Source organism: Galeopterus variegatus, unplaced genomic scaffold (genome assembly GCF_000696425.1).
Source record: "Galeopterus variegatus unplaced genomic scaffold, G_variegatus-3.0.2 Scaffold1773, whole genome shotgun sequence".
NCBI classification, from domain to species: Eukaryota; Metazoa; Chordata; class Mammalia; order Dermoptera; family Cynocephalidae; genus Galeopterus; species Galeopterus variegatus.
The window spans coordinates 292,746-317,123 of NW_007727884.1; the positions used below are offsets into that span (position 1 = coordinate 292,746).

Here is a 24,378-nt window from a genome sequence, read left to right on the forward strand (position 1 = left end):
TGGAAAAAAAAAAAAAAAAAAAAAAAAAAAAAAAAAAAAAGATGTGGAGAAATTGGAACCGTTATATATTGCTGGTAGAAATGGAAAACGGTGCAGCCAAACAGTTTAGCAGTTCCTCAAAGTGTTAGCACACAGTTACCATATAACCCAGAAATTTCACTCCTAGGTATCTAAACAGAGAAATAAAAACATATGTCCCCCCAAAAATCTGTACACAAATGTTCATAGTAGCATTATTCATAATAGTCAAAAAGTGGAAAAACAAAACAAATGACCATCAACTGATAAAGAAAATGTAGAATATTTATACAATGAAATATTATTTGGCCATAAAAATAATGAACTAATGATACATGCTACAGCATGACTGAACCTCAAAAACATTACGCAAAGTGAAAGAAGCCAGTCATAAAAGACCGCATATCATATGATCTGATTTATATGAAAGGTCCAGAACAGGCAAATCTATACAGACAACAAATAAATTGGTGGTTGCCTAGGGTTTGGAGAGGGGGCGGAAAGTAGAGAATGAAGAGTTAATGGGTACAAGGTTTATTTTTGGAATGATTAAAATGTTCTAAAATTAGCTTACGGTGATGGTTGCACACTCTGTAATTACAGTAAAATAACCAAATTTTGTGTAGTTTCCCCCAGAAAGGCAACACATTATGCTATTAGGCTAAAGGACAAAAATGATATGATCATCTCAATAAAAGCAGAAAAAGAACTTGACAAATCTAACATTCATGTCTGATCAAAATTCACACTAACCATGAATACAAGGGAATTTAATCAACCTCATAAAGGGAAGCTATGAAAAACCTAGAACTAATATCATACATAATGACGAAAAACTAAATGCTTTATCCCTAAGGTTAGGAACAAGGCAGGGATATCCACTCTCACCACTTCCATTCAACACTGTAACAGTGCAATAAAGTAAGAAAAATAGGCATTCAGATTGGAAAGAGAGAAGTACAACTATCCTTATTAGCAGATGACATGATCATCTAGGTAGGTGTGTGTGTGGCTGGCCGGTATGGGGATCTGAACCCATGAACTTGGGGTTATAAGGCTGCACTCTAACCAACTGAGCTAACTGGCCAGCTGATGGAGTTTGGATGTGTTGTCCCCTTCAAAACTCATGTGGAAATTTGATCCCCAATGTGGCAGTGTTGGAAACTGATTGAGTCATGGGGGCGGATCCCTCATGAATGGATTAATGCTCTCCCTGGGAGAGGAGGGCTAGTGAGTGAGTTCTCCCTCTATTAGTTCCCATGAGACCTGATTGTTTAAAGGACCCTGGCACCTCTCCTCTCTCTCTCTCTCTCTCTCTCTCTCTCTCTCTCTCTCTCTCTCTCTCCCTCTCTCTCCCTCTCTCTCCCTCTCTCTCCCTCTCTCTCCCCCTCTCTCTCTTGCTTCCTCTCACCATGTGACCTGCTTGTACCCGCAGGCTGCCTGCCACTTTCCGCCATGAGTAGAAGCAGCCTGAGGCCCATGCCAGATGCAGCTGTCCCAGAATTGTAAGCCAAATAAACCTCTGTTCTTTATAAATTACCCAGTCTCAGGTATTTTGTTATAGAAACGGACTAAAACACAAGGTAGAAAATTCTAAGAAAGCCACAATAAAAGTACTAGAACTAAAAAATGAGTTTAGCAAGGTTGCAGGATACAGGACCAATATGCAAGAGTCAATTATATTTCTTTTTTAAAATCTTTTTTTTTTTTTTTTTAAAGATGACCGGTAAGGGGATCTTAACTCTTGACTTGATGTGGTCAGCACCACGCTCACCCAGTGAGCAAACCGGCCATCCCTATATGGGATCCGAACCCCTGGCTTTGGTGTTATCAGCACCACACTCTCCCAAGTGAGCCATAGGCTGGCCCTTTAAAATCTTTTTTAAAAAAATAAAAACTGTATATATTTAAGCTGAATTGTATTTCTATATACTAGCAACAAACAATTTAGGAAATTGAAATAAAAGTTATAATAGCATAAAAAATATGAATCACTTAGGGATAAATCTGGCAAAAGATGTACAGACCTGAATACTAAAAACTACAAAGTATTGCTGAAAGAAAATTTAAAGGACCTAAATAAATGAAGAGATATGCAATGTTCATGGGTTCATTGGGTCAGAAGATCCAGTATTGCCCAGTGTCTAATAGTCCCCAAATGATCTATAGAGTCAATGTAATCCCAAACCCAGCAAGCCTTTTTGTAGAAATTGAAAAGATGATTCTAAAAATGTATAGAGAAATATGAAAGACTTAGACTATCTAAACCAAATTTGATAAAGAACGGAGTATGAACACTATCTGATTTCAAGGTTTTTTTTGTTTTTTTTTTTTTAAAGATGACGGGTAAGGGGATCTTAACCCTTGACTTGGTGTTGTCAGCACCATGCTCACCCAGTGAGCAAACCGGCCATCCCTGTATGGGATCCGAACCCGTGGCCTTGGTGTTATCAGCACCACACTCTCCTGAGTGAGCCACAGGCCGGCCCCGCTCAAGACTTATTATAAAGCTATAGTGATCAAGATAGTGTGGTATTCATATCAAGATAAACAGACAATGAAACAGAGAAGACCCACATATATGTGGACAACTGATTTTCAACAAATGGTACAAAGACAATTCAGTGGAGAAAGTCCTTTTAATAAATTGTCCTAGAACAACTGATAGACACAAGCAAAAAAAAAATAAACTTTGATCTATATATACATCACACCATACATAAAAATTAATTCAAAATGGATCATAGACCTAATGTCAACCTAAAACAATAAAATTCTGAGGAAAAAAATCTTGTTGGATTTGGCACAGTTTTCTTAGGTACGACACTAAAATCACAATCTATAAAATAAAATATTCACAAATTGGACTTCAACAAAGTTAAAACCTTCTACTCTTAGAAAGATAATGTTAAGAGTTTGAATCCCCATACTGGCCAGCCACCAGAAAACAAAACAAAACAAAAGCAAAATAAAATAAAATTTTTTAAAAAAGAAAGATACTGTTAAGAAAATGAAAAGACAAGCCACAGACTGGGAGAAAATATTTGCGAATCATATATCTGATGAAAAGACTTGTATTTGTAAAATAGAACACTACTCACCAATAAAAAGGAATGAACTATTGATCCAACAACAGGAATTTCAAAATAATTATGCTGAATGCAAGAAGTCAGTCAAAGGGGAAAAAAAAAAAAACCTACTGCATGATTCTATTTATACGAAATTTTAGAAAATGCAAAGTAATCTATGGGGACTGAAAGCAGATTAGTGATTGTCTCAGGACCGGGAGAAGAGGCTTGGGAAGAACAGGGGTGGGAGTACTGGGAAGAGAGCGGTTACTGAGGGCCATGAAGGAAGTGTTGGGTGATGACCTCGTGGGTGTAGACATATGTCCAAACTTACCAAATTAGACGCTTTAAATTTGTACAATTTGTTTTATGTATATCAATTTACCACGAGAAAGCTGTTATTTATTTATTTTATTTTTTGGCAGCTGGCTGGTATGGGGATCTGAACTTACGATCTTGGTATTACCAGCACCATGATCTCCCAAATGAGCTAACTGACCAGCACTAGAAAGTTGTTTTTTAAAAGGATGTGGAGGACTGGTTGATTAACTCACTTGGTTAGAGCATGGTGCTGGTAACACCAATGTCAAGGGTTCAGATCCCTTCTGGCCAGCTGCCAAAAACAAAAACAAAAGGATGTGGAGCAAATTTGACAAAATACTGGCATTTATTAAATCTTCATAATCAGTACATGGGTGTTAATATGTTTCTTCATACTTTTCCATATATTTGAAATATTTCATAATTTAATTTAGAAAATCTAATCAATCCCCTTAATGTTACAGCTAAGGAAACTGAGTAAATGGTAGAAATAGGGCTGGTGCCTAGATCTTTGGTGTCCCAGTTTAATATTCTTTCCACTCTAACAGGGGAGAAAAAAGTATAATTTGCATACCTAAATAACGTTCAGGGAGAAATGCTTACCCTTAAATTTATTCATTGTACCAATGTTTCTAAGAATTCTTCTAGGACTGTTTGCTGCAAAATAAGCTGCCTTTTCATATTCACCATGTGAGATTAATTCATTGAACCTATAGCCATTGCATTTTATAATGCATTATAATAGTACACAAAAAAGAAAACTGATTAGAAATGTCAATACAGACTAATATAGTGGCATAATAATACAGAAAAAATAAAAAGCAATTCAATAAACTATAACAAGATTCATTCACTCTGTAAGATTTTCTTTCCATTCTTTTTCTACTATTCTGTTGTTTTCTTTAAGTCAAAAATACAACTTTTTTTTGTTTGTTTGTTTTGCGGCTGGCCAGTAAGGGGATCCAAACCCTTGACCTTGGTGTTATCAATACTGTGGTCTAACCAACTGGGCCAACCAGCCAGCCTCAAATTAAAACTCCTATCTGCCAGCTGACTTTGAACCTGATCCTGTACCTTATTTCTATAGTACTTAACAGCAAGCCATAAAGAATTGAAAGAAAGAACTTGAAGTGAATTTACAATGAACTCAGATTTTTTTCTTTCATATCATCTCCAAATGAAAGGAGGCATCAGAGGAAAGGAGGGCAATTTGCTTAGAAGCTCAGCCTACAGGGATTTGGGCCATAATCCTGAAAGACACAATCCTGAATGCCATAATCCCAAATGTTGAAATTCTGAAAGAATCAAATCCCTAAAGTCTAAAATCCCCAAAAATCACAATCATGAAAGATTGAAATCCCCAAAGTATAATTCTGGAAAAAATAATTTTAAAAATTCTTTAAAAGACATTTATTTACATTTTTAACAGGAGATTCATTTTAGAAACATATAAAAATATGACAAAACACCTCATAGGTCAGTTTACACATAAAATAGTCAGTGATAACATACATATTTTTGCAAGCATAAACACTCAGGTATACTAACAACAGTCACACGGGTCTAACAGTTATGAACAGATGAACCATATTCATAAAGAAATAGGTCAAAAAGCAAAATGTATAAATGCACATCACTACGGCTGGTAATTGCGTGCACCCAGCTTTATAACTGTGGTCATCTGAAATACCATTAGGGACAACCTAAGTCTTTTGTCTTCATCACTAAAAACTGTGATGGGTAACCACCACATATGCAGTTGCCTCAAGAGCTGAGATCTTGAGAAATTTAATTTTTCACAAATGTAGATGTATAAAAAGGACATCTCTTCATTTTTTGAGGAAGTTTCAATGTACATATATGCACAATGCTTACACACAAAGTCAACATTGTGATAATGCACTTTTGTAGAGTCAAATTTGAAAAAACATGCATAAATTCTTTTGCTGGAATTCAGCTTCCAGAATTTCAGCATTTGGAATTCTGGCTTTAGAGATTTTGTCTTTCAGAATTATGATCAGCACCATTTCTAGGTCTCATATAAAAGCTGGTAGAATTAGATAAGTATCCAGAGTAAAGAAATAACACAAGTTTTGGTGCTCCCCCCAAATTATCTTTACCTCCTTCTTTGTGCTATATTAACAAGAAAATCAACAGTTGAAAACCGCTTAACATATAAAACTAGGAATATTACATATGGTCATTAGGTATTGGCCTCATAGCCTATGAATTAACTTCTTAAAGAATATAGTCTTAGATATCTTTAAGCCTCTATTATAATATTGTAACTTAAGTATTAGAAATATGCCTTCCTAATGTATCATAGAATTAAAATAATGAGGAAAAAAGGACTGAAATATCTAGGATAATCTGAATCAAGAAGACATTCTCAGCATTTTGTAACATCAAGTTGATGGCTAGTGGATGCAAGAAAAATATAAATAAGGGGCCGGCCCGGTGGCGCACTGCTACAGTGCGCCGCTTGGGAGCGCGGTGGCGCTCCCGCCAAGGGTTCGGATCCCACATACAGACTGGTTCCCGCTCACTGGCTGAGCGTGGTGCTGACAGCACCAAGTCAAGGGTTAAGATCCCCTTACCGGTCATCTTTTAAAAAAAAAAAAGAAAAATCTAGTCAACTAAATTTGTGTTTGGGGCCGGCCTGTGGCTCACTCGGTAGAGTGCGGTGCTGATAACACCAAGGCCCCGGGTTCGGATCCCACATACAGACTGGTTCCCGCTCACTGGCTGAGCGTGGTGCTGACAGCACCAAGTCAAGGGTTAAGATCCCCTTACCGGTCATCTTTTAAAAAAAAAAAAAGAAAAATATAAATAAAACTTAAATCAACATTACAATCCTCTGATCTCCTCTAAAAAACTCCTAGACTCCCAATGTAATATTTTTTTCCACAAAGAATTTATGAAAAAATTTTTTAGTTTATTTTCTAATTTTTCTACCAGAATAGAATTTTAAAGACACAAAAGTTAGAGACTATGGTTAATCAAGATACTAAATAAATGGTAAACATGCTCATTTTAACATGGTAAATCAAAGCTTTTAAAATATTTGCCTTTCAATGTAGTAAAGCATAATTTCAGCTTCTTTTGCCTTGCTTGGATCATCTTCAAGTAGTTCCTCAACAATACCTTGATCACCTGCAAATATCAAAAGTAAACTGATGATCCTTACACATTGCATACATGTTCAAATATCACACTGTAGCCCATATATATGTACAACTAATATGTGTCAATTGAAAATAAAAATTTTAAAAATATACACAAAAATAATAAAGATATATGTTTAATACCAACAACTTGTTGCCATGGTTTCTAACATCTTTAATACCAACAACTTGTTGCCATGGTTTCTAACATCATCGATCTCTTCCCAAACTGAGTGACCTCCCTGTATCCTTTCTTATTTTCAGGTACATTTCCAGGTATTCTCTCTCTGACTCCCCATGTCTATTCCTTACCAATTATCTGTCAGCTGTTGAAGGAAGAAATCCATAGGGTAACAGAGAATTAACAGAAGTAAGTATATTTTTGCTTTCTTTAAACTCGGCATAGGAAAACCCCACTCTATAGATTTCTGGAGAAAAAATGTCTTCCATTATTTGTGCTAAATAAAAAATACAGATAAACTACCATGTAAATCCTTGGTTTTCTGAATTTGCTCCACGACGTCTTGAAATGAGCTGCTCATATCAGATTTTACCCATGAAGTAAGTGCATGTGAAATAATCTGCAGTCTTCGATGACTATAAAGATAAAAAAAAAAATCAACATACTGAACCTAAAATCAAATGGTGGAATATTAGAATAAACATAAATAAAAGCTTAAAACTTTAAAAATATGTAATCAACTTGCATACCGAAACTGTAACTCTTTGTTCCTATTTTCAGCTACATCTCGCCGTTTTAACACCACAATCATTTCCTCATCTAAATCAGCCTTCCTCTGAGCTGGTACATAGTTTATTGAAATAGCTTGTTTAATTTCTGCATATTTATCTTCAAGATGTTTCATGTATTTAGTGAGAGTGTCTAGATTGACGGATTCCTGGAGAGTCATGCCTAAGGTTAAAGGGAACAAATCAAATAGGCCAAACTATGTGTGTGACTCTTGTGCTCAAACAGCAAATCTTAGCAAGATGAGTCAGATAGATCGCTATGTTAAGAAATAATTCAGAAATGGTAGCATGTATTTGTAGCTTACTGAACATAAAATCAGCATAAAATTTTAATTGGCTGACAGTTTTAAATATCATCAATGAAGATTCAGTGAAAATTGATTGTTCTGAGAACATACACACCTTAGCATCTGAAAAAAAAAATTTTTTTTCGTTAAATTTTTATTTTGTCAATATACAATGTATTTGATTATTATGGCCCATCACCGACACCTCCCTCCCTCCTCCCTCTCTCCCCTCCCACCCAAGAATGTCCTTTCCGTTTGCTTGTTGTAACAACTTCAAAAAAGTATAGTTGTTATATCTTCTCCCCCCCACCACCCCTGGTTTATAGAACTGGGAATTTTCAATGAAAGTAAGGTGGATGTTGTAGGTGGGAAGGGGAGAGAATTGACTTGGACTTATGGCTGAGAAGGTCTTGAAGTTGATGGGGGAACAAATTACTGTTTGTTGTCCAAAAGTTACTTTAGAGCTTTATTGTGCTTGAAGGGTGGCTGCTGCCAGGCCCATGCCTGTGCTGTGGTGTCTAGTTGTTTAGAGAGGTACGTAGCCAGAAGCCAGCCGGAGATGGTGGGGCGAGAAGACGAGCGCAGGATTAGAAAAGAGACAAGAGACAAAAGATGGGGTCAGGAGGACAAACAGCCTTGAAGAACTGTTGTGCTTTATTCAACAGGCATTTCTCCTTATATACTTTTCTAAGAGCATGTCTAAACAAAGGGTTACTAATTCTTCATAAGCAGCTGGATGCGTGGGTTTACAGGAATAGCTCACACTCCCAAGTTCTCAGGAATGCTCCAAGGTCAAAAGTCTAGACTTCCTAAAAAACATCTCCAGCTATTTTCAAAACAATTCTCTTTGAATCTCATGAAGCTTCGTCAGCTGGATGCAGCTGGACGAGAGCTGTGCCTCCTAGGGGACCCCTGCGTTCAGGGCAGCTCCCTGTTTCCAACAGTATGTAACCAAGGAGAAAATATCTCCTGCCTCTTGTCCCAAAATCCCGACTGCCAATCCTTGGGTTTTGGTGATGTATCAGATAAAAAGATGGGATAGATATTGGAGGGATAGAGCTGGGGCTTTGAAAAGAGTGGCTTTTAATTGCTGGAAGGGAGAATGAATGGCCTTTGTGGGATCTAAAGGAATGGCAGGTTCCCCTTTAGATGCCCCATAAAGTGGTTTTGCTAGTGCACCAAAGTTAAGAAAGCAAAGGTGAAGATACCCTGCAAGCCCCAAGAAAGAAAGGATTTCACCATTTGTAGTACGAGTAGGGAGTTTAGAAATTAGACTTCTGTGAATCCACCATTATTTCTCTGGTATTGAGGGTGAGGTGAACTCCCAAATAGGCAACCGAAGGAGAAGAATTTTGAGCCTTGCTGGGGACATTTGATGTCCCCTGCAGGCCAGCAGGAAAGTAAGGAGAGCAACAGTGTGGGCCTGTGAATCCTCATAGGAGGGGCTACGAAGGAGGTCATCTAAATATTGTATTAAAGTGCTACAAGTTGGGGGGAGTTCAGATAAGTCTTGTGCTAAGGCTTGGCCAGAAAGTGGGGTCTATCCCAAAACCCCTGAGGTAGTACTGTCCGAGTAAGTTGTTCAGAATGGCACGTGTCAGGATCAGTCCTGTACTAAATGGTGTGAGCTGTTAAGCTTTATAACCATAAGGATGGTTGTATTGAAAGGTGAGTGGGTAGAGTGAGATGAAAACCCCTAACTATCACTATTACTCAGTACACCAACAGCCTCTGCCTAACAACTTAGGATTTTGTCAATGGATTTCTCTCTAACCAAACCTCCCATTACTCTACTATAGCTAACCCCAGGGTAATCAGTTTCTTCTTTTCAAATGCAAAACTTATAAATGCCTGACAAATCTTGTCTTCTCTCCCTCTGTCACTGTTCCCTCTATTCACTGTTCATAACACATACACTCTCTCACTCTCATGTACTTCAAATGTCTTCCTTTCTCATTTGGGCCAACTGTTGACTTTAAAATGTATCTCAAAATTCCGCTCCTTCAGAAATCTTTGTATTAATCCTACTCAATTTTAATCATTCCCTTATCCTGAATCTTCTCAGCACTTACTCAATTTGTCAGTCTGTACATATTCAAATGTATTTCATTTGTAGTTTGTTAGTCACAATTTTGTATTTGGAAGTGAGTCTAATCCCTGCTTCCACCAAACACAAGATGATCATTCAACCTCAGCTGAAATCCTCTAGTATGGAGTAGCTCATTACCACAAGACATAGCTTCTTCCATGTGACCAAATCTGGTTTCCTAAAATTTTCACATGTTGATTCTGCCCCTGGATAAACACTAACCAAAATCCTTAAAATTTTTGGATACTGTTGTCTATTCTCAAAGTCTTTCTTTTCTCCAGTATGAATATTTGCAATTCCTTTATCTATTCATCATACAAACCCATCAACATCCAGAATTAATTCCAGGATATACTCCAATTTCTTAAAATATGGCAACAGTATTATACTGACAATGTGGAAACAGTGAATGCTGACATCGACGTGAATCATCGATATGCAACATAACTCAATACCCTACAGTTTTTCCATATATTATGTATCAGTGGTTCTCACACTGCAGAGAGCATCAGAATAACCTGGAAAACTTGTTAAAACAGACTGCTGAACTCCACCCATTGAGTTTCTGACACAGAAAGTCTGTGGTGGGGCCTAAAAATTTCCATTTCTGTCAGGTTCCCAGGTGATGCTGATGTTGGTGCAGGAACCACACTTTAAGAGCCAAGGCATTATACTTGATATAACCCAGACAGACAGAAACTCTTTTAATCTTTTAGTGCTGTTTAAAGTTTTCTCATTCCCTTGTATCTACTTAGAGTCCTGACTAAAGTTGTTTGAATAACAAACACTTGGAAGATGCACACATATCAGCATGTTTATATTAATTTGTGTAACAGGTAATAAGAGGGATTTCTTGTAACAGTTGGGATTTCTCTCAAATATTTTAGACTAAATACAGTACCTGGAATAGGTTTTGAAGGATCTTTGGAGAAAGTACAATATTTTACTTCTTTTGTGTCATACTCTGCCCTAAGCTGTTTCATTTGATCTATCTGCAATCGAATCTTCAAGGAATTATTTTCAATAATCCTCATTCTGAAAAACAGAAAGGCTTTCTTATGCATCTTTCAGCTAATTTAATTCTTGAATCATAAGATTTAAAGTAAAACAAGTTAAATAATTATTTTGGCTAATTTTCATTTTGAACCAATATGAACTAGGAGGAACTTGAAAAAACAATGCCCTGAAAAAGTTTACCTCACAAATGAGGAAAAATTTTCTTTCAGAGCATCAATAAAACCTCATACTGACTATGATTCTTAATCTTACTGGAAATTTATAATTGTTAAACACAATAATCTGACCACAAAATACTGTCTATTCCTTTTCGTGGAGAAGTACTTTTGCAATTTAAAAATTATTTTTGTGAGTAATTGTATTAGTTTCCTTTGGTGTTGTAACAAATTACCACAAACATGGTGACTTAAAACAACTGAAATTAACGGATGGCCAGCTAGCTCACTTGGAAGAGTATGGTGCTGATAACTCCAAGGCCAAGGGTTTGGATCCCCATACTGGCCAGCCTCCAGAAAGAAAAAAAAAAAAAATCAAAACAGAGATTTTTTCTCTCATTGTTCTGGAGCTCAAAAATCCAAAGTCAGTATCACCAGACCAAAATCCAAGTGCTGTCAGGGCTGTGCTTCCTCCAGAATTTGTTCTTTGCTTCTTCCAGCCTGTGGGGGCTGCAGTCTATGGCTGATTCACTTCAGTCTCTTCCATCAAGGTCACGGTGCCTTCGCCTTCTCCTCCACCTGTGTCAAAGCTCCCTCTGCTTCCTCTTATAAGAACACTTGTAACTGTATTTAGGACCCACCTGGATAATCTCCCTATTGCAAATCCTTAATTTGAGGATTTGAAATCTACAGGTTACCAGGATTAGGACCAGCTACCTTTGAGGGGCATTATTCAGCCTCTTACAACAATTTTGATCTTAGAGCTAGAGGAAGGATAGCACTTCTCTGAGATAAAACTGAGTTCATCCAGAAGTGGAGATCTGAAAGATCAAAAAGTTGTATAAACTTCTTTTAAGCATTATTTGAAGTTTACTTCCTAGTTATGTTAGCCCATGGGAGAAATAACAGATTAAAATAAATAAGATACTGCTACAGAAAAAAATTATTCATGACACTTGTTAAACACAGTAAGGAAGACTTTATTCAAGGGGGGCCATAGCAATTGGTGTAGGGACCAATGCAATGTGGTTTTGGAGTGGAGAAGAAAGAATGAGTTTAACTCTGAATACAACATGGGAAAGGGGAATTTACACCCAAGGAGCAGTATGGGGTGGGGGTGGGGGAGGGATCAGTGTATGGAAAATTACTAAGAGGAAACAGGGATAAGGAGAGATTTCACTAAATTGACCTCACAGGATTCTTGCTAAAGGCAGGCCTGGATGATCAGACATCACTTGGGGGATGGTGGCGGATGAGGAATTTAATCAGATATCTGCGGTGATCAGATATCAAAGGTGAGGGACTCTGGCAAAACCTACTTGATAGGATTCTTGCTAAAGGCAGGCCTGGATGATCAGACATCACTTGGGGGATGGTGGCGGATGAGGAATTTAATCAGATATCTGCGGTGATCAGATATCAAAGTTGAGGGACTCTGGCAAAACCTACTTGATAGGATTCTTGCTAAAAATTGGACAGTGTAGAGATGAATAGGAAGTCCAAAAGTCAGGCCTATTTGAAAAAGAGTTCAGGGGAGCCTAAGTAAAGTTGTCAGGGAGAGAAATTTTGTCAACGTATGTCACAGGGTTAGGGGCAAATTAAAAACCAGTTTGCCAGTAGATAAGTGCTCCTTGCTTCTGATTATTATATAGAGTTCTTGGTAACTACAGACAGTCAGAGTAAGAGCTTACAGTATTTATGAAAGAAGGACTGTGGAAATAAAATATCCTTTGGCTTTATTCCAAATAAATTTGTGTTTATAGAAGAAAGATATGTTAAAAATAAACAAACTTTAAAAAGAATTGAAAGCAGAGACTCAAGCAGATACTTGTACATAAATGTTTACAGAGGCGTTATTCAAAATAGCCAAAGGTGGAAATAACCCAACTATCCATCAACAGATGAACAGATAAACAAAATGTGGCATATATACAATGGAGTATTATTTGGCCATAAAAAGGAATTAAGTTCCAATATATGCTATGAAATGGATGAGAAGACATCCAATTGTTGCTCCTTTCTATGCTAGTTTTATGATCTCTTTATTTTTGACAACTTCACTATAATGAATCTAGTTGAGTATCTCTTAGCATTTATCATGCTTGAGGACTCTGAGTTTCTTGAATCTGTGAATTGGTATCTTTCACCGTTTCTAGAAAATTCTCAGCCATTATCTCTTCAAATATTGTCTCTGTCCCATATTCACTTTTCTTTTAGAGCTTCTCACTCTGTCCCCCATATAACAATTTCATTGCAACATAGTTCACATACCTTAAAATTCACCCTGTAAAGTGTATAATTCAGTGAATTTTAGTATATTCACAGAATTGTGCAACCACCACCACTACTTAATTCGAGAACATTTCATTGCCACAAAAATAAGTCTTATACTCATCAGTAGTCTTCTGACCAGAAGGCAGTTTTCCTCAGGGGTGGAGCAGTTTACCTCTGGTTCACCCTATTAGAATGCAGCCATTGGACTGGCCCTGTGGCTCACTCGTGAGAGTGTGGTGCTGGTAGCGCTGAGGCCGCGGGTTCGGATCCTATATAGGGATGGCCGGTGCGCTCACTGGCTGAGTGTGGTGCAGACCACACCATGCTGAGGGTTGCAATCCCCTTACCGGTCAAAAAAAAGAAGAATGCAGCCATTTATAATCCTAGCTTTATATGGGGAGGGTTTCCCAGTAAACTATACCCCTTGGGAAGATTCTGGGCTTTGCCTTTTATCCCTCATGGCACAGTAAAAACTGAAACTTACAGTCACTAGTTGTAATAAATGTTCTTAGGGCCAAAGCAGCTTTAGTGCTCTGCTTCTTTTGTCTTCTGTTAGGCTTTTGCCCTGATAATCTCTTACTATCTTGACAGCTTTTGGAAAGATTTTTAAAAATTTTTTATGTAGCATTTTTCCCCAAGAGGAAGGTCTATTCCAACATCTAGCCAGCCCTATTACCAGAAACAGAGGTCAAACTTTGCATAATTTTCCAAGTTGATTTGAAATTATCTATAAATGGGCCGGCCCGGTGGCGCACTGGAGAGTGCGCCACTTGGGAGCGCGGCGGCGCTCCCGCCGAGGGATCGGATCCCATGTGGAGACCGGGTCCCGCTCACTGGCTGAGCGCGGTGCAGGTGCAACACCGAGGGTTGCAATCCCATTACCAGTCAGTAAAAAAGACAAAAAAGAAAAAAAAATAGATATTATCTATAAAAATAATCGACCCATCATTTACCAAATATAATGCTGAAAATATAACACAACTCAACAAGAGTGAGCATTTTATTCTCTGCCAATAGCTTACTTACTTTTGTGCATCACAGGATTAATTCAGATAGTAATTATGAAATTGTACTATCAAATCTTCCAGGGCTAGTCCGTGGCTCACTTGGGAGAGAGTGGTGCTGGTAACACCAAGACCACGGGTTCAGATCCCTGTATAGGGATGGCCCGTTAGCTCACTTGGGAGAGCATAGTGCTAATAACACCAAGTCAAGGGTTAAGATCCCCTTACCGGTCATCTTTAAAAAAAAAAAAAATCTTCCATGCAAGAAATTACCTGGAGCAATTACGTGCATCCCTCATTTATAATACTACAATGTGCCTCCAACTATAAGAGGCATCATAAAATCTCAAACAAAATTAATATTTTTTACTTGAATAAATAAAAAGTACAGTAATTTCAAGTTGGCAGGAGAGAGTAAAAGAAAAACATGGCTTTAAAATAAAATTGAAATTCAAAAGGACTAAGAATCACTGGCTAGAGTTACACTGGCTAGTTATTATAATCAAGTAGCAATTATCACCTTTTGAGCTAGTTACTAATATACTTACTTTGTTTCAAGTTGGATTGTTCTTTTCCTGTGATATACCAAGGCTGTGGGCTCTGCTGCCAAAACTTTAAGTTTTCCATGAAGATAAAATGCAGTTCTTCGGCCTTTCTTAATTGTCTCAATAAAGGCATCATATTCTTTTTTGATTGAAGTAAGAATGGATTTGTATGCACTGACATATTCTATTACCTGAAATACAATTTTTCTGTCTATGGTACTGAAATTTTTCCTAGGAGACTGGATCAAAAGCCTTGCAGATAGCATTGTAGATTATTTTTTAAATGAAACATGATTAGCAACCAGAAATCAAAAAATTTTACAGCAAATTCAAACATGACTGGACACTAACGACAATGTTTACTGATAATGTGCTCTGTGTAGATCATTACAGTAGATACTGTGAGCTTAAATATAAGAGAGAGAAAAAGTCCATATTTTTGTTCTACTTGGTATGAACATATACATTATACGATGTCAGTTAAAACTAATAACATGTCTAATTTTCCTGGCTCTGAATCTTAATTACATATCTTACTCTCTTGAAATCTAGTCTCTGACTTCATTTAGACCTTAAAATCCTGGTCTTCTTTACCTCCCTATATTTTAATCTATCAGTTCCTACTGGCTGATCAATACTCTCAATTCCTATTGCATTTCTACTCCCAAGATGTCAAGTGCAACTGTAAAAAACCCCTCATCACATTCCAATTATATTTAAGCACAGAGCATCTCTGGAAGGATAACAGAAGAAAACAGAAACAGTGGGTACCAGGGGAGAAGAAAAGGAGATGTAGGGCCTGAGATAAGAAGGGCCTGACTTTCCTTTATACGCGTTCCTTTATTGGTTTGTTTGTTTATTTAGTTTGTTAATCTTGGATATGCATTACCCAGGCAAAAATAAATCATTAAGAAACAATTAATCATAAGTTAAACAAGAAAAACAGAAAAGTTATAAATAACTTATGGTTTCCAAGTTCTACTCATTTTTTTAAATAAGTTAAACAAGAAAAACAGAAAAGTTATAAATAACTTATGGTTTCCAAGTTCTACTCATGAGGATTTCAGAAGGGATTAATATCTATAGGGAATAGATGTGATCAATCCATAATTTTCTCTGAAAGCTGAAATTATGCTTTCTATCCTATATCTGCTACATCTCTGAGTACCCCTCACTGCTTTTCTTTAGCAAAACAATATCTAGAAAAAGTTATCCAAAAAGATATCTGGTCTATCAAGAAATTATATAAGGAGATTGTTGATCAGTGGCAAGTACCAGCAGAGGATATTTGAGCGAGAGACACTGGTTGTCTTTTTGACATAACCATACTATCTTTCCACCCAAATTAGTAACTTTTAATATGAGAGATGACATCAATCTGTGGTCTTCTAAATTAAGTACCCTGCTGCTCCTGGCCATCCTCTACTTCACATGCCCTGGTGATGTGATCCAACAATCCAAGACAACTCAGACACATTAATGGGTAAATAATAGACTTGTAGTGATACCATGATCAGCTTCCACATCTGTTTGTCAGAAGAAACAGACTTCAGAAGAACATGTATGGAAACCTCAAAGAATGCACAGAAAATGCATTAAAGTAGAGGATGCAGGCCGGCCCGTGGCTCACTTGGTAGAGTGCGGTGCTGATAACACCAAGGCCACGGGTTCGGATCCTATATAGGGATGGCCGGTTTGCTCACTGGCTGAGCGTGGTGCTGGCAACACCAAGCCAAGGGTTGAGATCCCCTTACCGGTCATCTTTTTAAAAAAAAAAAAAAAAAAAAAATTAAAGTAGAGGATGCAAAGTTGCACGCCATAGGTAGAATACAGCAGGCAATTCTGCTTGACCCACAAAATATTTTAAAATTTATAAAATTTCACCAAAATCCATATTTTCAGCTTCTCTTAAAAACTCTGAGAAGTCTGGGCCGGCCCGTGGCTCACTCGGGTGAGTGCGGTGCTGATAACACTAAGGCCACGGGTTCGGATCCCATATAGGGATGGCCAGTTAGCTCACTGGGTGAGCGTGGTGCTGACAACACCAAGTCAAGGGTTAAGATCCCCTTACCGGTCATCTTTAAAAAAAAAAAAAAAAACAACAAAACTCTGAGAAGTCTACCAACATGGAATCCTTAATGGCAGTAATAGCTGAAGCTTTAGATTAGGCTGGTTCTTCATTTTACCGCAGTCACCTTCATTTTTAATTCTCTTATAGCCAGCCCACTTAACTCTTTTATATTACCTTCCTGCCCTCTGCAGGCATTCAAGTTTGTGACCCCTGTATTAATGCTTCCACTAAACTCAAGAAAACCACAGCAATACTTAGCAGGTGCAGGGATCAGAGAGAGAAGAGGAATGGTATCCATTCCACCTCAGCTCCTCCGTATGAATCTGAACTACCTGTACAACATGCTACTAGGAACACAAAAGCACTTTCCAGAATCCAGCTGCATCCATAAGTCCCCCATTTCCTTTTTCTTTTTTTTTAGTGTCATTTAAGATTTGACATACAGACAAGTCATTCAAGATGGCGGAACAGACCACCCCCAGCATCACTCTCTCCCACAAATCAACCAATTTACAACTATTAGAAAGCAATGACAGCCAAGCTGGAGCTGCTAGAGCTCGGGGGAAGAGGAGGAGAGACCTACAGAGTTCATGAAGGCAGGATAAGCCACAATGAAAGAAAGAAAGGACCACTCCCACAATTTCAAGCCCCAGCCACTTCAAGGCTGGCCCTGGTGAGCACATGGAGCAGCAACCGGCAAAAGCTCCAGCTGTGACCTTTGGATGAAGTTGTTTGGAGGCTGCAGGGGAGAAGAGGGCCTTGGTGGCCCCCAGGCCAGCAAAACTACTAATGGGGTTCCTGTGGACCCACATAGGAGCAAGGAGCCAAAACAACTGAAAAAAAGGAGCCACTCAGAGGCCAGTGAGTCATTGCATGGGACCAGTGCATGGCCTGTCCCATGGGAAGGGTTTGGAGCATGGGTGGTGGGGGAGACTGGCCCACCAGGGGAACACTGGAACACAGCAAGGACAGCTGATCTACCCTCCAATCAGCGTAGGACAACTCAGAGACTGGTCAGGAATATAGAATTGTAGTGGGTGCAGTTTGCTGAAAGACTCAGGCCCAGACCAGAGTTTCTATGCAACCCAGGTGTACCAGATCTCATGAAAGCTGGAAGTACCTATAAAGTCAACCATTAAAATCTGAGCCTCACAAAAAACCTTCCCCAGGGAATCAGCAGCAAAGCAGCAATTTAGCTCAACCACAGAGCTCAAGTACTGGTCCCCACAGGAAGTTCCCCCATTTTAGAAGTAAGCAAAGGACAACAAATTAGTTCCAGTGCAGAGTTTAAATGCTGGGAACAGCAAATAACCCAACACAGAACTGAAAGAAAAAAATGAAATACCCACAGACCAGAGACAAAGTTTGATATTAACTATTAAAGGTCTTACGTCACCAAAGAACACTTATAACACCTAGAAGAACCGGAAGTCCCCCTGGGCTCTCAAGCCAGGGAGGGGGTAGAGCAATGGCTGCAGCCACATTCCTCTGACATCTGCACCCAGCCTAGCAATGACCAAGCCACTGCTGGAAGCCCCCTGGCCTTCCAGGAATGCAGGAATGAGGGGGGTGCCACAGGCCTCAACCCCACCCCTCCTCCTTCCTCCTCCTCGCACCCTATTTCCTTCCCTCTTCCCCTCCCCGTACCCCCAGCTGCTCTGCAACATCATAGAATGTAAATAAATAAATAAATAAACTTAATAAAAATAAAAACAGAAACAAAAAACTAACCAGAAGACAAGGCCGACAAAAGTATTTAACAAGGATCTGTCAACCCATTCTTGTGAGTACTGAAATTTGTTTTAAAATATGTTGAATGCATTTACCAAGCATACCTTTAAAATAAAATTTTTCTTCAAAAAAAAAAAGATTTGACATAAATCACCATTTCTATAGAAGCTCACTCTTCCTAGCTTCAGTCTTCTTTGCTTACTAGGCCCTTGGCTCACTCTAATCTACCCCCAGCTATTGACATATGAGTCTCAGGCCTTCCTTGCTTTGATTCAAGATTGATTCTCCAGATTGAACCATCTATCTCTGGTTTCAAGTACCCAGAGATGCAAGCTGACACTTTTATCGCTCTTCACTAGATCCTTCTAAGAGGGAAGGGAGATCAGAGAAGGCAGTCATTAACAGTTCATTAAAAATCACTGTCCTGAGGCCGGCCCGTGGCTCACTCGGTAGAGTGCGGTGCTGATAACACCAAGGCCACGGGTTCGGATCCTATATAGGGATGGCCGGTTCGCTCACTGGCTGAGCGTGGTGCTGACAACACCAGGCCAAGGGTTGAGATCCCCTTACCGGTCATCCTTTAAAAAAAAAAATCACTGTCCTGGAATACTGCGAAAATGAAAAAGGTAAATTATCTGTTATTGAGAAGCAAAAAGAAAAGTTTCTCTAAGTACCAAATGATTTCCATTTCAGATCCCCTCTTAGTACTGAATAGAATTCTTTACCATATACAAATGTACACTTTACAATTATACAATGTACAAATAGTCCAGATGGAAATCTTGGAGAGTGGGGAGAAAAGGAAAATGGACTATAGATGTAGATATTATTTTTTATTTAACCCCATGTGTTTTCTGTAAGAATTAAATTTACTAACACCACCTCCAAAAGGACTTCACTATAACTACACTAATTTAAAGCAGACAGCTTTTCATGTAAGAAAAATTCAAATGTTAGCATTTGGGCATGCAAAGATAAGCACATCACAATTATAATAACTTTCCTTTACTGATTTCACACAAGAGTCTCAGCATGACTCTTGATATTTACGAAACCTATTTGAGACACTGCCTTTATTTAAATATTCATCCAGTACATTCTTTAATAACTAAAACACCAAGAGCAGTATCATTGATCATAACAAAATATAAAATGAAGCTTATCTGCCAATGTACAAATTCTAAAAGATCGATTTTCTGGATGACTTAAAAGGAAAAGACTTTATTTTATACTTTTACGGATATGTATCAATTTTCTTAATTCCACTGGTAGGTACAAATCACTACTTTGTGCTCACTTTTCCTTAGAATGAGGCGCTAGGTTTTTATTTAGAGGAGAAATAAGATTCATAGTGTGTAATGTTTATAAATTAAACAAAAGACTGAGTTCCTATTTTGCCTGTGGCTATTTATAGTTTACTGAAGTCTTAGGGTAAATACTTTCTCTAGGCAAGGAGAAAAGGATGTTGATTTCGCTTATTTTACTTTCAGAGCATCTTTGAAGTGGGGTGTGTAAAAAAAGCTAAGTAAAAATTTAGAATCAGTGGGCAAACTGCAATTGTTTATAAGGAAAAATAGGTATTCCTAAAACCTCAAAAAGCAAAATCAAATATGTTATATAAAACCAGAGCATTTTCTAACCTGATTTACATATCTCCATTATTAAGTCCAGTCAAACCCCTTGTTCACCATGCATATCTAGACCTCTAGTCTACAAGGGGTCTCAATTTAATATGCTAAACCAAATCTAAACCAAGACTTTAATGATGCTACAAACAAACCCAAAACAAGGTTACCAGGTTCCTGCTTGCAGCCCAGTTCTTAACAAATCAGATGATACCTTCAAATGGTAATATCAAAATGACTATGAAAGGGGGCATAGCCAGGTTGTTGATCAAAAGCTGATAGCCTGCTCTTAAGTTAAAATAACTGAAACACTCATTAACAGTCAGGTAATATAAATCCCAGCATTGCGTTTTCCCCATTATCCCTTTCTGAAAAATTGGATGAACTTCTCGACATTGACAAATGCAATGTGGTCAAACAAGCAGTGGTGTTACTAAGGTAGCAATATTAGTCATCAAGATAGATCATTTCTACCCTTATGGAAACTTCACTGTCTTAAAGAACATTATAATACCTTATCAAAAACATTTCGGTATATGATGTAATATTCATCAGCAGGTCCTTTCTCATTACAGCCCACTCTTTCAGTTTCTCTAATTATGTATCTCTGCATGCTTTCCAAAAATTCCTTGTCACTTCTTCTAATGATGGGAGGGAGAACTGCATGTTTATTTATTTCTTGGACCGACATTTGTCACAATCTGCACACTCGGTCACCAGAGAAGTTAAATCTTGACCTGCTTTTACAACAAAGCCATAATTTTGATAAACCTGAAAGAAATAAAGACCATCAATTAATCTAAAGCTTTATTAAGCTTTAAAAAAAATAAGTCAAATATTGATTTAAAAAATGAATATTCGTCTCAGAAAAGAAAAACTTCCCACAGATCTGTTTCTGATATAATCATTTAACCTATGAACTAAGAGGTCTATGCTATTTTACTGTTATGTGCTATACCTGTGGGACAGAAATACCAAACGCCAGTCAATTAAGAGCTCTTCTCTTACTAATCAAACACAATTCCTCTCATATGTATCATATAATCGATGGTTTCTTATGTTAAACTCAACACTTTCTAATAGAAGCTTTAGTATTTATTTGTTTCATGTGAGGAAATCAGTTTGTAAGCCTCTTGATAACACAAACGAGGTCAAATATTCTCTACCCCAGTGCCTACCCGGCCCAGTCACAATCATCCAGCACCCAATAGTTATAAATAATTTATGTTTATGATAAACTTTATTATAATTCTCATCTTTAATATGAATGTATTAACTGAAAAGTAAGAGGTCAGCAGGACTTCTGCTAAAATCCATCCATCAATGATGTCGAAGATAACAGTTCCTTTCCAAATATAGTTTTCAAGTAGCAGCATTACAGTGGCTTTTGCTAAGGAATCATTATTCAACTGAATTTGGATACAGAAACTGGTTCCTAAGATCTATTCACTTTAATATCAAAAAGAACCTGTGGCTTGCTTAAATATGTCTGGCAAGGGAAGACATTTTAAGTATTCCCCCCATTGCAGAAATACAAAGATACTTCAAAAAGAGTACGGAAAAGTGGAATTAAAAGATATTACAAATCTTTCCATGAATGTTTTGGAGACCCCTTCATATATACTCATGATATAAAATTTGGAAAATAAAAATCAAAGAAAATTAATGAAAAAAACTCAAAAAGCGTCCAGAATCCTACCACCCCCAAATAATCATTATTTAACATTTTGTATATTTCCTTCCAGTCCTTATAATTATAAAAATTGGGATAAAACTCTATATTCAGTTTTGTATCCTATTTTTTTCCATGTTGTTAAATAGTTTTCAAAAACATAACCTTTTCCCCATACCAGCCAGCCCCCCCCAAAAAAAACCCAAAAAACAACAAAAACAAAAAAAACCCTAAAAATATAACTTCTAAAGATTACATAGTATTATATGGTATGATATTCCATAATTTATTTAACCATTCTATCAATGTTGAAATTTTCACTATTATAAATAATGCTGAAATGAATAAATGTCTAAGTCAATTTTACTATGTTTTGGCAATACAAAGATACTTCAAAAAGTTCATAGAAAGATTTATATTATGTTTTAACTCCATTTTTCCACAAACTTCTGGAAGTATCCTTGTATAATTGATATCTGGTTATTTGAAATAACACAAACAGTCTGTAAATACTGCCCATAGGCCATTTATAGGAGGGGAGACACCAAAAATAATTTTGAAGTTTAAAAGACCAAATTTATCTTTACATTGATGAACTGGATAACAAAAAGTTAATTTATAAATGAACAGAAAGTAGTTCCAACAACGTATTAATCCATAAACGGATCAACAGTTTTCCAAAATGAGAAACCAATTTATTTCTTCATTCATTCAACCAGTATTTATTGAGTGTCTACTAAGCACCAGGCAGTGTTTCGCAGCTAGGGATTCAGCAATAAGATAAAGTCCCTGGCTCTTCAGAGCTTACAGCCTAGTGAGAGACAGACTACAAATAAATAATGTAATTTCAAATAGTAAAAGATAAAAGACAAATGAGGAAGGAATGGGTGTAATCATCGGGGAGTGGATGGTCACATCTGAACACCAGTGGCTTCCCACCACCATTAGTATAATCTACATTCCTGTACTTGGCCTATTAATGCCCTTTAGGAACCAAAGACTCTTTTTCTCTCTGACCAAATAAATACCCTTTTCATGTCCCTGTCCTTCACCCCACATCTCCCATCCCCACTCCTATGAACTTGCTGTTACCTTTGGGTCTTAGATAATTCTCTTCCCCTCCTGCAAACCCCTTCCCCATGCTCATCTCCCTACCGCCAAACACATATATACCACCACTCTCATTCACTTGGCTTTTACTCATTCTTCAGATCTCAGCCTATACAGCTTCAGGAAAGCTGCCCTGGATTCCCTTAAACTTGATCAGGTGCCATTGCCATTTTCTCCCATAGTACTGTGCACTTCCCCTATCGTGGTATTAGCACTCCATCACACTTCCTGTTAGTATGCTGTCTCCCCTGTTAGGCTGCAAGTTTGACAAGACCAGGAACCAAAATGTTTTCATTCCCATTATCCCTCCCCCATCCATATACATTCCAGTGCATAATATAGTTTCTAGCAGAGCAGGTACTCAAAGAAATATTTGCTGAATAACCAGTAATCACTGAGCAATAATTTGGTCTACTCAGAAGACATCTGACTTGTGGTGCCCTCAAACCAGAACATAGATAAAGTGATTGTTCCTTAGCATCTACGAAATGCCACTGAGTTACATGAACCAAAATTTCCATCCAGTAATCACTGAGCAATAATTTGGTCTACTCAGAAGACATCTGACTTGTGGTGCCCTCAAACCAGAACATAGCTAAAGTGATTGTTCCTTAGCATCTACGAAATGCCACTGAGTTACATGAACCAAAATTTCCATTCATTTATTCATATTAGACACTTAGGGATATATTGAAAACAAGTCATAAGGGTTCCTAGTCAAGTCTATTGGGTCTAGTAAATGAGCCATTGCTGCAAAGCAGAGAAGGCAGTGTGACACACTGTGCTACAGAAGCCCAGAGAGGCATCTCACTGCCCTGTGGGAGAATACAGGGGAATGTTAGAGAACAATAGCCAGGAGAATGTTAAGTTGTGCTGCATTTATTTATTCAAAAAATATTTGGGGGGCACCTACCATGTATTTGCCACTATTCTAGCCACTGGAAACACAGCACTGAATAAAACAAAGTCCCTAACCTCATAAAGGTTACATTCAAGTAGAGACAGACAACACACAAGTAAAAAATAAGTATGAGAGAAGGGGGTAAGTCATATGGAGAAAAATCAAACAAGACACTAGAGCACAGAGTAAAGAAGGTGAGAGATGCTATTCTACATAAGGTAGTAAGAAAGAAAGAAAGAAGAAAGCCTTTACTGATAAGGTGACATTTCAGAAATCTGAAAAAAGCAGGTCATGTAGATACCTGGAAGACTGGTTGAGGCAGACACCAGGAAGTCTAAAGACCTCAAGGCGGGACAACATGTCTGAGAACAGCAAGAAGGCCCGAAGCTATAAGAGAATGAGAAAGAGAGAGAATCGGTCAGAGAGGTATCTGCCAAATGATATAGGACGTAGGCCCTTGAAGGCAGGACTACTTACCAGCCAATGGGGTACCTTTGTGCAGTTTAGAAAATGGTGCCCCTTTCTCTGGACATACTCAGCAAGAGGAGCAATGAGCGGGATTGTCACTTCCACTTG

At 37.8% G+C, this 24,378-nt stretch overlaps 1 protein-coding gene across 2 annotated transcripts in view; it reads right to left on the reverse strand.

Annotated features, from left to right (window-relative positions):
* Window positions 1-20,810, reverse strand: part of CLHC1 (clathrin heavy chain linker domain containing 1) — a 61,111-nt gene extending 40,301 nt beyond the window's left edge. The window contains exons 1-7 of one of the 2 annotated variants that reach the window (XM_008578839.1): window positions 20,634-20,810; window positions 14,696-14,883; window positions 10,599-10,732; window positions 7,283-7,484; window positions 7,056-7,168; window positions 6,476-6,560; window positions 4,011-4,117 (exon numbers count right to left, since the gene is read on the reverse strand). In XM_008578839.1, the coding sequence (XP_008577061.1) occupies window positions 4,011-4,117; window positions 6,476-6,560; window positions 7,056-7,168; window positions 7,283-7,484; window positions 10,599-10,732; window positions 14,696-14,883; window positions 20,634-20,810 (1,006 nt within the window). Of the gene's footprint in view, window positions 1-4,010; window positions 4,118-6,475; window positions 6,561-7,055; window positions 7,169-7,282; window positions 7,485-10,598; window positions 10,733-14,695; window positions 14,932-20,633 lie in introns of both variants that reach the window. The other variant, XM_008578838.1, reaches the window with a different exon arrangement.
* Between the last annotated feature and the right edge of the window lie 3,568 nt (window positions 20,811-24,378).